Source organism: Phasianus colchicus, chromosome 3 (genome assembly GCF_987193195.1).
Source record: "Phasianus colchicus chromosome 3, bPhaCol1.hap1.1, whole genome shotgun sequence".
NCBI lineage: Eukaryota > Metazoa > Chordata > Aves > Galliformes > Phasianidae > Phasianus > Phasianus colchicus.
Window position 1 is genome coordinate 3,619,302 of NC_143438.1, and position 13,950 is coordinate 3,633,251.

General features: G+C 45.9%; 2 protein-coding genes across 3 annotated transcripts in view; one reads left to right on the top strand and one right to left on the bottom strand.

Annotated features, from left to right (window-relative positions):
• Nucleotides 1-2,567: 2,567 nt before the first annotated feature.
• On the bottom strand, nucleotides 2,568-11,218 carry HSBP1L1 (heat shock factor binding protein 1 like 1). The gene is made up of 4 exons (XM_031608314.2): nucleotides 5,900-11,218; nucleotides 5,676-5,742; nucleotides 4,266-4,360; nucleotides 2,568-2,946 (listed from the first exon to the last, which is right to left on the bottom strand). The coding sequence occupies exons 1-4, from the start codon at nucleotides 5,942-5,944 to the stop codon at nucleotides 2,941-2,943; spliced, it is 213 nt and encodes a 70-aa protein (XP_031464174.1). The 5' UTR covers nucleotides 5,945-11,218; the 3' UTR covers nucleotides 2,568-2,940.
• A 423-nt stretch (nucleotides 11,219-11,641) lies between these two features.
• SLC66A2 (solute carrier family 66 member 2) overlaps nucleotides 11,642-13,950 on the top strand; it is a 58,733-nt gene continuing 56,424 nt past the window's right edge. Inside the window, exon 1 of one of the 2 annotated variants that reach the window (XM_031608324.2) lies at nucleotides 11,642-11,893. In XM_031608324.2, coding sequence (XP_031464184.1) covers nucleotides 11,691-11,893 — 203 coding nt within the window. In that variant the 5' untranslated portion in view covers nucleotides 11,642-11,690. The remainder of the gene's footprint in view (nucleotides 11,894-13,950) is intronic. The other variant, XM_031608325.2, reaches the window with a different exon arrangement.

The following is a 13,950-nucleotide window of genomic DNA, read 5'->3' on the forward strand; positions in this document are numbered from 1 at the left end:
CATCCAGAACGTGGCAGTCATTCATGTTGCTGTCACCACTGCCAAAACACACCACCCACTGCCTCACTGTGCTCACATCCAGTGCTTGGTCTCCAGAAACATTCAGCAAACATCCATGAATGTCAGTTGGTGCCATTTTTCCGCATGGAGAAATTCAATGAGACACCTTCACTTCATCTACACCTCCACGTCAGATGCTTTTTGTCCTCTGCTGCTATCTGTTACACAGCAACAAAACATAATAGAATACTGGCAGAAAGGTAGAAAGGTTCAACGTCTACTGCCATACCACCAACATCCATCATGTGCCAACATAATAAAGCGAGGCATTACTTTCAGAGCAGCCTTGTAATTCAATTCCTTGATTTGACATCGAGTAGAAAGTCTAGTTATTTTTATAGTTACTTCCATGAAACTAATTAACTGATTATAAAAAACTATTACCAATGGAGCACATACAATTCATTAACTACTTATCTGCCTATTCTGTATTGCCAGTTGTTTGAAGGCGTATTTGTAAGAACAAAGTTGTTTTACTTAGTATCTTCCCAGCACTGATCTGCGGTGTGAGCTGGATCGATGTGATTTATGCAGCGAGTTGTTGCATGTTAAGCATGCATATGTTGGTGATAACGACATAAACCATTTCAACATGTGGATGTCAACGTCTGGAAGAGGTTGCTTCTGAAATAATTTTAGAACCTGTATTGGGTGTATCACTGAACAGTGTTTTGCAGTGCAGTTCATAACAGGGTTAGTCTGTGTTTATCCTCAGTTGCAGTCCAGGACTTACCTTTGTACGTCTAATCAGTTAAAGCAGTAGAATGCACTTTGTTATTAATTTTTAGAGAATTCAGAAGGTGCAGAGGATGATTATGAGTGAATAAAGTACACTGCACGTTCCCAATTTTTGGATTATGGTGGAAGGCACCGCTTAAAGTCTGCTCTAGTCTTCCAGTCATAGTAGGTCTTGCTTGGCTTGCCTAAGCCTTTGAGCTAATAACTATATGGATTGAGATTCCTCTGCCTTTCTGGAGAGGCATTTCTGCTGCTTGAACGCCCTCAGAGCTGGAAAGTGTCCCAGCTAGAATCTCCTGTGCCTCTACCTTATGTCTAGTCTTCCCCCTTTTCCTGCAAACCTACTTGCCAGTCAGCCAACTCCTCACAGCTGAGCTGTGGCACAAGCTTATCGTCCTCGAGGTAACATCTGCCACTTGTCTTTGAACTTCATGAGGTTTTTGTCAATCAATTATCTGAAAAGCAGCCAACTTCTCTAACCGGTTTGACAGTGCTTGCATATTTACACTGCTTAAAGCATTGATTAGAATTATATTTTGATATGGATGGAGTAATTTGTAGTAGACACTAAGCATTAACAAATGCCAGTTTTAAAAACATATCTTTCATTAGCTGAGGTGTTCTATTTAGCTGATAGCTCTTCAATTTCTGCATACGTTGAAAGAGATTTCCTGAGTTCCCACCAAAATTTTCCCTGCCTAAAGTGCTGGGTTTCTTTTGGTGTATAAAAACCACAACCACTGATTGTTAGCATTTAGTTCATTGGAACGTCCTTTTAGCTAGGATAAATTTATCAACCTCTCAAATCTTACTCGTTTTATTTCACCTGAATCAGGGCAATTTCAAAACTGAATACTGGCTCGGTGATCACTGGACTGAGAGCAGCCCTATGGAGGAGATCTTGGGGTGTTGAATGAAAAACTGAGCATGTGCTTGCAGCCCAAAAGGCCAGGGGTATCTTGGGCTGCATCGACAAAGGGGCAGCCAGCAGGATGGGGGCTGTTTGTCCCCCTCTGCTTGCTCTAATGAGGTCCTATGTGGAGCATTGTGTTCAGGTCTGGGGCCCACAGCACAAGAAGCGTGGAGGTGTTGGAATGTGTTCTGAAGGATGATCAGAGCTGAAACATCTCCTATGGAGTCAGGTTGAGAAAGCTGGATTTGTTTAGCATGGGGAAGGCTCTGTGCAGACCTTACAGTGATCTACCTGAAGGGCACCTACAAGAAAGCTGGGGAGGGACTCTTTATCGGGGATTCTGGCCGTAGGACAACGGGCTTTAAGCTAAAAGAAAGAGGGCAGATTTAGATCATATTGTGAAGAAAATCTTTACTCAGAGGGTGGTGAGGCACTGGCACAGGCTGCCCAGAGAAGCTGTGGGTATCTCATCCCTGGAAGTGCTAAAGGCTGGGGTTGGATGGGGCTGTGTGCAGCTTGACATGTTGGGAAGTGTACCTCCCCATGGGAGGGGGTTGGAATGTTTAGAAGGTTGGATATTTAGAGGTCCATTCAAACACAAGATACTCTGGGATCCTACTAGCATAGAAATAACTGTATTCTGTGGAAGTACTATCATTATTTTAGCTTAAAGTTGTTTACGTTCAGTGGACCTATTCATAAAGGCTTTGCAAAGGCATCTTTATAATAACATCAAATAAATTATGTATGGTATATTTTCAACAGGGATAGATGAATGTTCTAATGCAGAAAATTTAAATAACATCAAAATGGCACACACGACTGCAAAAGTATTGCCACAGGTATTCTGAGAAGGCATAAGAAGGCAACAAAGAAGCGTGATGGAAATTTTAATATTAGTAATATGAAATAAAATACACTTTTTACATTGGTAAGCTCACTACTGTATCGGATAACTTTTTATCCATTTTTTTTTCTCCCCTGAGAATAATGGTTTATTCCCAATTACAGGAAATAGTGTCCCATTTACATGAATAAACCTAGCTTTCTGCTCCTTTCCTGGGACAATAATTCAAAGGAAAAGAAAAATGGAGATTCTATCACGACGTGATGCAACCGTCTTTGTTTTCACTGATGCTTTTTGTGACTAGTGACACTGTAAACGATGACACACTCCAGAGTCAGTGCAGAGCTGTTCTCCCTTTATCTTTCTCGCTCACATGCTTATTTCAGTGCTGTAAAGAAACAGTGAATAAGTAGGTTAGTGGTTAAACTATGCATGGACGTGATTCAGCATAAAATATGAAGATCTCTATACACTTTAATACACTTTCAAGAGATTGCTTTCTATTTTTGTAAAAATAATGACATAGCTTATCCTCAGGAAAAGAACAGAATGAACAGACGCCTAAATTACTTCAGCATAATTAGAAACATTCCTGTCTTTTGCTGAGTAAGCAGTCTCAGTCAGTTTAAACAAGGAAAGCTTGCAAGAACAGCAAGAAGGAAACACAAGCACCTACCTTATGATGTGCAAGAAATATTGACAACATCCGTGGGATCATTTGCAGCATATATACAGTGATGTAAAATCACAGAATCACAGAATCACAGAATTGCCAGGGTTGGAAGGGACCTCAAGGATCATGAATCTCCAACCCCCCTGCCACACGCAGGGCCACCAACCTTCCCACCTAATGCTAGACCAGACTGCCCAGGGCCCCATCCAATCTGGCCTTGAACACCTCCAGGGATGGGGCATCCACAACCTCTCTGGGCAGCTGTTCCAGTACCTCACCACTCTCTCTGTAAAGAATTTCCCCCTGACGTCCAACCTAAATCTCCCTTCCCTCAGCTTAAAACCATTTCCCCTTGTCCTGCTGTCACTCACCCTGTCAAAGAGTTGATTCCCCTCCTCTTTGTAGGCTCCCTTTAGGTACTGAAAGGCTGCAATGAGGTCACCCTGCAGGGTACCTTAGCATCCCATGATTTTTATATCACTGCTTGTACCTCCTAGCAATACTTGCCACTTGCACCCCGCATCTCACTGCCGCAAGGATGAATCACTGCTCTGGCCTGAGCAAAGGTGTTTATGAGGTGTGTTCTGAGCCACAATAGGAAGCTGTAGCAGTTTTTAAAAGTGATGTACATAAACTTAGAGCAGAGAGAATCCTCAGTCTATCTTGTTAGTACAGCTGAGGGAGACGACTAGTAGGCAGGAGCACTTGAAGCCACACATACTTTCTTACAGATATGCAGCCCGTTTACATATTTAGTTTGCACAACCCCATAGATTTGTGAGACAGCTGGAACAGATGTGGCAAGCTATAGTTCCAGCTCCTCTGAAGAAGTGGTAGCATTTTTTGGCTCTTAGCAAAAATAAATCCAAGGTAAGTTTAGATATTTAAAATAAATCCTCACTGTATATTAAAATATATTTAAAAATATATTAAAAAGTAAAACAAGGTATGATAAAAAATATAAGCTGTTTTCTTCTAAACTAAGTGGCAACATAAATAAATAAATAAATAAATATAACTGAAGGTTTTTTTACTCTCAATCCATCATCAGTGTTCTCTATTCCAGCCTCTGCCATCAGGTCAGCAACATGCTTCTCAAGGTCACTGATGCGCTCACCCATTTCTTCCAGTAAAAAGTTAAAGAGAACTTTTATAAATAAGAATTGTTATCATTGTATACGTTTTTTTTTTTCTTCTGTGAGAAAAATACAAAGCTTTCTTTCAGATGCCTCAGCCTTTCACTTAATCATGCTCAACACTAATGCAATATGAATCTTGCAGTTGTAGCACAAGATTGTATTATAACAAGGCAATCCTAATTTCTCTTGCAACACAGAAGCATTCAAGTTCTAAATATTTTCAAATGGTTTCCTATCTGCCCATGAGCGTACCGGACTATTTTCTGTGTAAAATATTGTCTCTGTTCAATGAACTATTTTAGGTAATACCACTTGGTCAACATGTATAATCCAAATGTCATCAGAATATAACTGCTGATAAACATCAGTTTTTTATCATTAATTATCTCCAAGGAAGCAAATTCCTGAAAGTGGGGATGTGCGTGTGTCAGAAAAAAAATGCAGAACGTGGCAATTCTGCAGTTTCAGAAAGCAGAGGGAGCTCCTGTCAACCACATCGAACAAGAACGGATGCTTACTTTCATTTGTGGGCTCCCCTTTCCATGCTCAGGGGCCTCAAAGAGTTGTTTCTAACCCACGGACATGCAGGGATATGCTAATTCAAGGGGCACTTTTAAATGTGCCTTCAGAACAGTTCCACAAAACGTGTAGCTTATTTTACTTGAAATCTAGAACTGCTGGACAGAAACCAGTGGGATTCACAGTGCTGTTGGTAAAACCTATTTTAGGCTTTCTTTTTAAGTAAAAGCAAAAATAAAATAAAATAAAATTATATACATATATATATATATATATAAGCAGTGTTGGGAGCCACTCCAGCTGACTTTATATCACACGTGTTTAAGAACGTCAGTCATTACATCTTAATTTGAAGATTAGGGAATAAAAGAAAAAAGAAGGAAAGGGAAGGGAAGGGAAGGGAAGGGAAGGGAAGGGAAGGGAAGGGAAGGGAAGGGAAGGGAAGGGAAGGGAAGGGAAGGGAAGGGAAGGGAAGGGAAGGGAAGGGAAGGGAAGGGAAGGGAAGGGAAGGGAAGGGAAGGGAAGGGAAGGGAAGGGAAGGGAAAGAGAGAGGGAAAGAGAGAGGGAAAGAGAGAGGGAAAGAGAGAGGGAAAGAGAGAGGGAAAGAGAGAGGGAAAGACCTGGATTTAAGTGAGCAAAAAAACCTCTTTGCATCTGTTGGCAGCGCACAGCAGGGAAAGCAAAAACCAAACGTGTGGAGGAACCGCAGCTCCTGCAGCTACAGAACTTCTGTCACAGGAGCAATAACCTCCATTTATTATTATTATTATTATTTTTTAAGGATATTTCTCAGCGTTATCCTTTCCGTCAGAGCCTGAAAATTCTCCTGCAGCTGATACAGCAAATTTTCCGCCTGCGGAAAGAAAAACAGAAAGAGACGATAGGGAGACCGCTCCTCCCGCTAGCACCCGCCACCCTTCGCCTCCCAGCCGGCTGACAGGAAAGCTCCAACAGCTCCGAGCCGCGGAGCCCCCGAGCCCCGCCTGCAGCAGAGCGAAGCCCGATCTCACCAGCTGCGAGAGCCGCTCCGCGCCCGGCGGCTCCCCGGCCGCCATCACCGCTGCGCACAGGTGGGTGGCGAGGCGGCGAGGGACGCCAACGGGAATCGGCGTTGTCGCGGAAGCGGCTCGGCCCGACGATGGCGACCGCCGCGATGCCGTCGGGCGGCTCCCCGCCCGGAACGCTGAGAATTCGCCACCGTGCTGAGGGACGTCAGAGCGGGAGGAGTTGGCACGGGCGTGCCGGCTGCGTGGGAATCATGCAGGCAGCTCGGCTGCTTTTTGCTTGCCAACTTGCTGGCGTCACTGTTGCGACGTGAGAGCAGGACGGCCGTCCTTCCCTGCTGGCTGTCGGGCTGTGCCGTGCCGTGTCCGCGCTCGCTGAGCGGCGCAGGGAGGATGGCCAGCCTGGGGGCAGCTGGCGTTTTGCGTGGAGTTGCTGGTGAAGCGCTGGAGATGCGGCTGGCGGTTCTGCACGTGGTTCTTTGCTGAGAATCGTGCGGAGTACGGCAGAGCTCACCGTCTCGCCAGTGTGTGCGTGCTCTCTAAGCGACTGCATCATTTAATATAGTCTACCTGTGGGTTGTTGTTGTTGTTGAGGTTTGATCTTCAAGGGGCTTAGAATGACACGTGACTTAAGTGATAAATGAAGAAAAAATGTCTGCCGACCAACAAGGCCAAAGCTGCCTTGTTTTGTTTTTAAGTTTGGTTCGTTTTTCTCATGTAATTAGCTTCATAATAGAGAGTGGTACAAATACCTGCTCTTGTGTAAATGTACTGTGCCTGAATTTCTAAGCAGAGGACCAAAAGTATCAACAGGAATTGTGTGCCTCCTCCTACCAGGCCTGCAAACATGTGAGTCGTCCACAGCTTTTAGCTCTGCAGCATCAAAAGCTCCTGGTACATCTGTTGCAAAGGTCTCTGTAATAACACTGCATAACAGTGCCTGCACGGTTAGAAGAATGTTTCTGTTAGGCAATAGCTTCCCTTAGTCTATTGCTTTGTAGATACGACAAACACGTATTGCTTTCATCCATAAGTTTATCTCCTGAGCTAATAACCTCAAATGTTGGAAAGGTTATCTCTTGTCAGTCTACCACTTCATATCTTTCTTAATAAACATAATTGTTCTCCCTCTTTATTTTCTCCTACCTGATTCAGGAAGGGGTGGAAACCCATGTGAAGAGATGCTGGCATCAAAGTAGACCTCCCCATTGCTGCCTGCTTCTTGTAATCATGGCATCTCCTCCGTACATCCTCATCTTCCCACTCTTGCAGATTTTCCTATTTGTTTTTCATGTTACAGAAAGAAAAATCAGTCTGAGTAATCTAACAATGTATGCCCCTTCCCTGGAAGCAAGCATTCAATGCCAGGTTTGGGAGATGGGGCTTTGGGCAATTTGATTCTGTGGGAGATGTCCCTGCCAATAGCAGGAATTTGGAACTAGATGATCTTAAAGGTCCTTTCCAACCCAAACCATTCTATGATTCTGTGTTGATATGCTTTGCTTTTGTATATAGACACCAGCTGCAACCATGTAGCTTTTTCATTTTGAGGCAGAGATAATAATAAATAATTGCTGCTTCTTACCTGTTTATTAGTTGCTTATCTTCCTTCCCTTAGGAGTAGGTAGTAGAGCTGTATTATTTCTGCTTTTTTTTTTTTTTTTTACTCCTGATAACGATCCTGCTAGTTTTCCTTCCTGCCCGAATACTTACAGAAGCTTCCCCCTCATGCAGTCATATTTTCTGCTTAAGGCAGTTGAAATGGTGCTGGCTCCCTGGATGCAGATATCTTGAATAAAGCCACAGTGTTCTATTTGTGGGGAAGAGACTGCAGACACGAAGAAACAGCTGGAAATGTGGAAGAGCAACCAGCATGCAACTAACCAGCTAGTGAGAACTGTTCTAAATCTCTGTAGAAGAGCAGCTAATAAGAGTCCAATTAGTTCTCCTTATTTGTGAGGCAGGTTGGCAGTGTCAGAACAAAAAAAATATGGTGTCAAGCCAGTATAGCAAAGGAGAAAGGGTAATTAAATTATGAAGGAGATTGAAAAATAAAGGAAATATTCACCATCCTTCCTCCCCATGCCCTGTTCTACTTTGGTTCTTCTGTTATGTGTCATAGTTCAAATATGAAGCTGTGTTAGGCTAATAGTACAAAGCTGGTTTTATAGAGTAGAAATGCCAGGATGTCAGGATGATGACGTTGATGAGTTATTCTTTAAGGAACTCCCATCCAGATCATCAGTAAAGATATTAAATAGGCCTGGCCAGTACAGGCAGGGCAGAAAGCTGGCTTGGCACGACAAATTCTAGAGCTTAGGTGGAAAAAGTGTATGGCTGCTGGAAGCAAGGTCAGGTGACATGAAAAGACTACAAGGATGCTGTTTATCTTTATAGGGAAAAAAATAGTGCAGCCAAAGGTCAGTTAGAGTTGAAGCTGGCCAATACTGTGGCAGACAATAAAAAGTTAATCTTTAAATACAAAAGGAAGACCAGAGAGAACATTGGTTCTTTACTTGATGAGAATGGTCATCTTACAAACAAGGACAAAGACAGAGCAGAGACATAAAATGCCTTCTTTGCCTCTGTCTTCAACACTGATGATGGGCTCTGACACACCAGGTGCCTCGAGATGGAGGACTGTGACTGTGGGAATGATGAACTCACAGTCAACTGTGAACTTGCACAGGATTTGCTGTTCCACTTGGGTTTATATTAAGTCCATGGAGCCCAATGGGATTCATCCCAAGGTACTCTCAGAGCAATGTCTTTGAGAGACCTCTCTCAATTATTTTTCAGTGATCTTAGGAATTTGGGGAGATCAGACAGCTCCCAGTTGACTGGAAGCTGGCAGATGTTCCAATTTTCAAGAAGGATGAGAAAGAAGACCCTGGTAATTATGGGCCTGTCAGTCACACCTCGGTGCCTGGTAAAGTAAGGGAGAAAATTATGCTGGGAGTTACTGACAAACACCTGAAGGACAATGAAGTTGTTGGTCACAGCCAACATAGGTTCATGACAGGAAGGTCCTGTTCAACTAACTTCATTTCCTTTTATGACAAGATCACCCATCTAGATGATGAAGGAAAGCCAGCTGATGCCATCATTTTGCATTTCAGTAGAGCTTTCAATGCTGTTCCCTACAGTGTCTTTCTGGACAAAATGTCCAGCACACAGCTAGACAAAAACATAATGTGATGGATGAGCCATTGGCTGACTGGTCGGGCCCAAAGGGTTACATCAGGGGTTACATCAGGCTGGCAGCCAGTCACGAGTGAGATTTCCCAGAACTCCATGTTAGGGCCAGTTCTCTTTAATGTTTTCCTAACTTGTATGTAGGACTAGAAGATGCTTTCAGCAAGTCTGCTGATGATACTAAACTGGGGGGAACTGTTGATTCCATCGAGGGTAGAGAGACCTCGCAGAGATATCTAGACAAATCAGAGGGTTAGGCAATCACCAACCACAACAAATTTAACAAATTTGACAACAAAAGTTTAACAAATGCCAGATTCTGCACCTGGAAGCAGCAGCCCTGGCTATTCATACAGACTGAGGGATGCAGTGCTGCAGAACAGCCCTGCAGAAAGGGATTTGGGGGTCTTGGTTGGAAGCAAGTTGAACAGCAGCCAAGAAGGCCAACCAGTTCCTAATGTGCATCAAGCACAGCACTGCTAGCTGCTTAAGGGAAGTGGCTGTTCTAGTTTACACTGCACTGATGTGGCCTCACTTTGAGTGCTGTGTGAAGGTTTGGATGGTACAAAAAGGACATGAAAGAGGGCTAAAAGATGGCGAAGAGTCTGGATTAGAAGACTTTTTGAGCAGAAATTAAACTCCTTTGTTTTGTTCAGCCCAGAGAAGAATGAGAGACCTCATTGTGGCTGACATCTTCCTCACGAGGGGAGCAGAGGGGCAGGTGCTGATCTCTCTCTAGTGACCAGTGATGGAACCCAAGGGAATGGCATGAAACTCTGACAGAGGAGGTTCAGGTTGGATTTGGGAAGGGCATCCAGCTGTTGGAGAAGGTCCAGAGGAAGGCCATGAAGATAATCAGAGGGCCTGAGCACCTCCCCTACCAGGACAGGCTGAGAGAGCTGGGGCTCTTCAGCCTGGAGAAGGCTCTGGGGGACCTTATAGCAGCCTTCCAGAATCTGAAGGAGGACAACAGGAAAGGTGGGGAGGGACTTTTTATAAAGGCATGTAATGACTGGACAAGGGGAAATGGCTTTAAACTGGAAGAGGGTAGATTTAGAGACCAGACTGGATGGAACTTGGAGCAACCTGGTCTTGCGGGAGGCGTCCTTGCCTATAGCAGAAGGGTTGGAACAAGATGATCTTGAAGGTCTCCTTCAACCCAAACCATTCTGTGATTCTAAGATTCTATGATTCTGTGATATCAAGAAAACGTTCTTCACTGAGAGAGTGGTTGGGCACTGGAACAGGCTCCCCAGGACAATGGCCATGTCACCAAGCCTGCCAGAGTCCAAGAAGTATCTGAACAATGCTCTCAGACAATGGTCCGATCTTTGGGTGGTCCATTGTGGAGGCAGGAGCTGGACTCAATGATCTTTACTGGTCCTTCCTAACTCAGGATATCCTATGATTCCATGAAAGCGTTTGCAAAGCTAAAAAAAAAATAGGTATGGAAAAGGTAGAAAAGTTCCAAAGTTCAGAAAACCGAAGAGGAAAGGGAAGACAAAAAATTTTTGCTTAGCAATGATTATATTTGCAATAGCACTCTGCTTTGCCTTGCTCTCTCTCCCCCTATAGGAGAGATATACTATTCTCTCCCTCTTTAGAAGGCTTAGTTTTTCCGAGTTTATCTGTGACGTACATTCTCTGATGGTGCAGGGATATCCCCTCGCACATCTGAGGTCACAAATAAAGAATGCCTGCTCGCTAACACCACATTAACGAGTTTATTCCCGAATTTCGGGTGACACAGCAATATTTGCCTAATGCAGAAGACAGAACGATTTCAGTACTCATATTTTAAAATGAATGGACAGAACGACAGACGAGTTAGAAGACGTACAGCAACGTGCCAAATCCTCACTGCAGCGATCACCTGCGAAGCAACCCTCCCAACAAAAAAAAAATCCCACAGCGACCAAATACCCACAACCAAAACCCAGCCCAAACTGGGAAGAAGCGGCTTCGCAGTCGAACCAAGCCGAACACGGCTGGTCGGTTCCTGTGACTGCACGTATTTTTACGGCGCGGAGCAGCAGCAACCGCTGAAGTCACCGCTGCGCAACCTCCGGCGTTCCTGAGGGAAGAAGCGGAGGTGAGAGCGAGATCCGGTCGGCTCCCTCCCCCGCCGGGGGGGGGTGGGCGGGGCGGCGCGGCGCGGCCTCGCGGTTCATTGGCGGCCGTTTAGCGCGGCGTCACGGCGGGCGGCCCCGCGTTCCCGCAGCTCCGCGGCGGAGCGGGATGGCGGCGGCCGGCGCGTGGGCGGCAGGTCGGGGCGCGCGTGTGCGAGGGGAGGAGGGGCGGGGACGGCTGGTGCCGCACGAGGATCCCGCCCGACGGCCCGCTCGGCCGCTGGGGGGCCGCGAGCGCCCGCGGGGAGCCGCGGCTCTTTCCCCGCTCTCGCTCCCCCGGCTCTCCCGCCCCCCCGCCCCTTCTCCTCCCTCTTCGCGCTCAGTTCCCGCGCCGTGGCTCCGCTGCCCGAGCCGCCCCTGACCGTCCCGCCCGCCCGCAGGTCCCGGCCGGCCGAGGCGGGGCGCGGCCGCGGCGCCCGCCTGAAGCTCGGCGGAGGAGGCGCGGCGCCGCCCCGTTCCCGCCGCCGCCCGGCATGGAGGCGGCCGGCCTGGAGTGGCTGCTGGGCCCGATGCGGCGGCTGGCGTCGTGGGGCGCGGCGGCGGCCATGGTGTTCGGCGGCGTGGTGCCCTACGTGCCCCAGTACCGCGACATCAGGCGGACGCAGAACGCCGAGGGCTTCTCCACCTACGTGTGCTTGGTGCTGCTGGTCGCCAACATCCTGCGGATACTGTTCTGGTGAGCGGCTCCTCCCTGCTGCCGGCTTCCGAGCTCTTAGGTAGAACGGCTGGGGAAGTGGCGGCCTTGCTGTGCTTCCTCCCCTCTCCCGAAGAGCCTGGCGTGCCCCGTCCCGCCGTGTGACCGCTCAGCTCAGCTCAAAGCGTCCGGGCGCACGGCGCTGCTGCTGCCCTTAGCGGAGCTGCCGGCCGGTGCTCTGCCGTTCCCAATAGGGCTCTCTCAGACGCTGGTAAATAGGCTTGTTTTAAGCCAGAGCTGCTTTTCCTTGCTGAGCTTTGTGCTTCCCTTGCTCTCGAAGCTCTGCGCTTTGAGCGAAGGCCCCAGTTCTGCACGCACGCTTTAGCACCCAGGTGGTGTTAAAACCACTGGAATGTTAGCCAGGCGTTTGAGCATTTTTCCGAGGTGCCAGCTGGCTTCAAGGGGCTTCACTTCTAGAGCTCCATGTGCAGCTGCAGATCCATGTTTTTGATAAGCAGGTAAATGGTGGGGGGTATTTTCACAGCACGTTGTTGTTGTTGTGTTCAGCATACCCCCCAACATCTAAGGGCATGTTTGTTTCCATGTCTAGGCTCTGTGCTGCTGAACAAAGAAAACTTTGTTAGAGCATGACTTCTGTGGGTAAACTTCACTTACTTATTATAGTCCTCATTACTCCTAGTATTGGGGAATGATGCATATATCATTATATATCATTATACATACCTATATATACTTTCCCACTGTTGTATCGTTCCCCTACTAGGGATAATGATATATACCTATGTATACATATGCATTGGCATAAATAAAATATATGTATGTATATATCATTACCCCTAGTAGAGGAATGATACAACAGTGGGGATGTGTTTCAGAACCCAAAGATGGAGAAGCTTGGAAATGGCTGTGAAAAGAATAGTTATTCTAAGAACACTTAGAACACTGTAATGTGCTGCTCTGTAGAATGTAATGAACTGACAGGCAACAGGCTGCTTCCTACCATTGGCTTCATCTCTTTTTTTAAAGCTTCTAAGACTCTTGAAGTGCATGGGTCTTCCTGAAGTAATCTTCAGCAAAATACAGCATGTAAGCACTGTGCTGGAGCAGAAAACACTGGGGATCCCCTCCTGAGACTACAACTAGCAGTTGAACTGAGGAAACATTGCTACATCAGAGCTAGCTGTTAACATCAGAGCTGTGTTATCTTGAGAAGAAAGCATTTGCAAGAGAATGCATAGGACAGGAGTTGGAGAAAGCAGCACAGGGCAAAAAGAAGGTAGAGGAGCTGGCAGAAGTGGGGGAAATGAGTTTCTGGTTCAGATTTGCACCTGAGTGGAGTTGCTGGCAATTTCTAGGTAACACAGGAGAGTGCATCTGTTAAATGAGGCTTGAGTGTACTAGAGGGAACTGAAAAAACTTATTTTCAGTTGGCTGGTTCAGTTGGTTGGTTATAGGTACGTGTAACTAAGAGAGATGGAGAAGAATAAGTACTATAGATGATGAAAAAGTTATATTTTGTATCAACCTTATACATTTCAAAAGAAGAAGAATGTAGTTATATTGACTAATTAAAAAAATTATCCTCTGTAGATACTAATAGCATCCTTGACGCATGTCAGGTCTGTGTAAGCTCTGCTCATATCAGAGCTTGTTGTTGATGATGAATGGCTTTGTGCAGCACATGCACAGACAGGAGCAGGAGTTTTGCTTGGCTGTGTGGCAATGTAAGAGGTGCTGCTGGCTTGTGGTGCAGCCACTTCCACGACAGGCATGAGCCTGCAGAAACCACTCTCTGTCCTTATTTTTTGTTGGAAGAAAAAGACTTGTGTCATGACAATTCATCGTTCACTGAGAGAGTATTTAGCTTCTCTGTAAAGACTAGGTACCTCTACTGGTCCACAGTAAATAACAGTAAGGTGAATAGAATAAGGTAGCAGAACAAAAGCCTCTAATTTATGTGGACGTTTTTAAAATGTGCTGATAGAGCCACTTCACAGTGCAATTTTTGTGTTGTTTAGTGTCATCTATAGCTGATGGCATGTACCTTATTTGATGTGTAGCACTCTGGATAATTTGAT

Bases quoted from the DNA above. Each gene is read 5' to 3' on its own strand.
- HSBP1L1 (XM_031608314.2), bottom strand. From the start codon at position 5,944: ATGGCGGCCGGGGAGCCGCCGGGCGCGGAGCGGCTCTCGCAGCTG. The intron at 5,743-5,899 runs GTGAGATCGGGC...TTCTTTCCGCAG, and splicing joins CGGAGCGGCTCTCGCAGCTG to GCGGAAAATTTGCTGTATCA. The intron at 4,361-5,675 runs ATATCCTTAAAA...TTAACTTTTTAC, and splicing joins GGAAAGGATAACGCTGAGAA to TGGAAGAAATGGGTGAGCGC.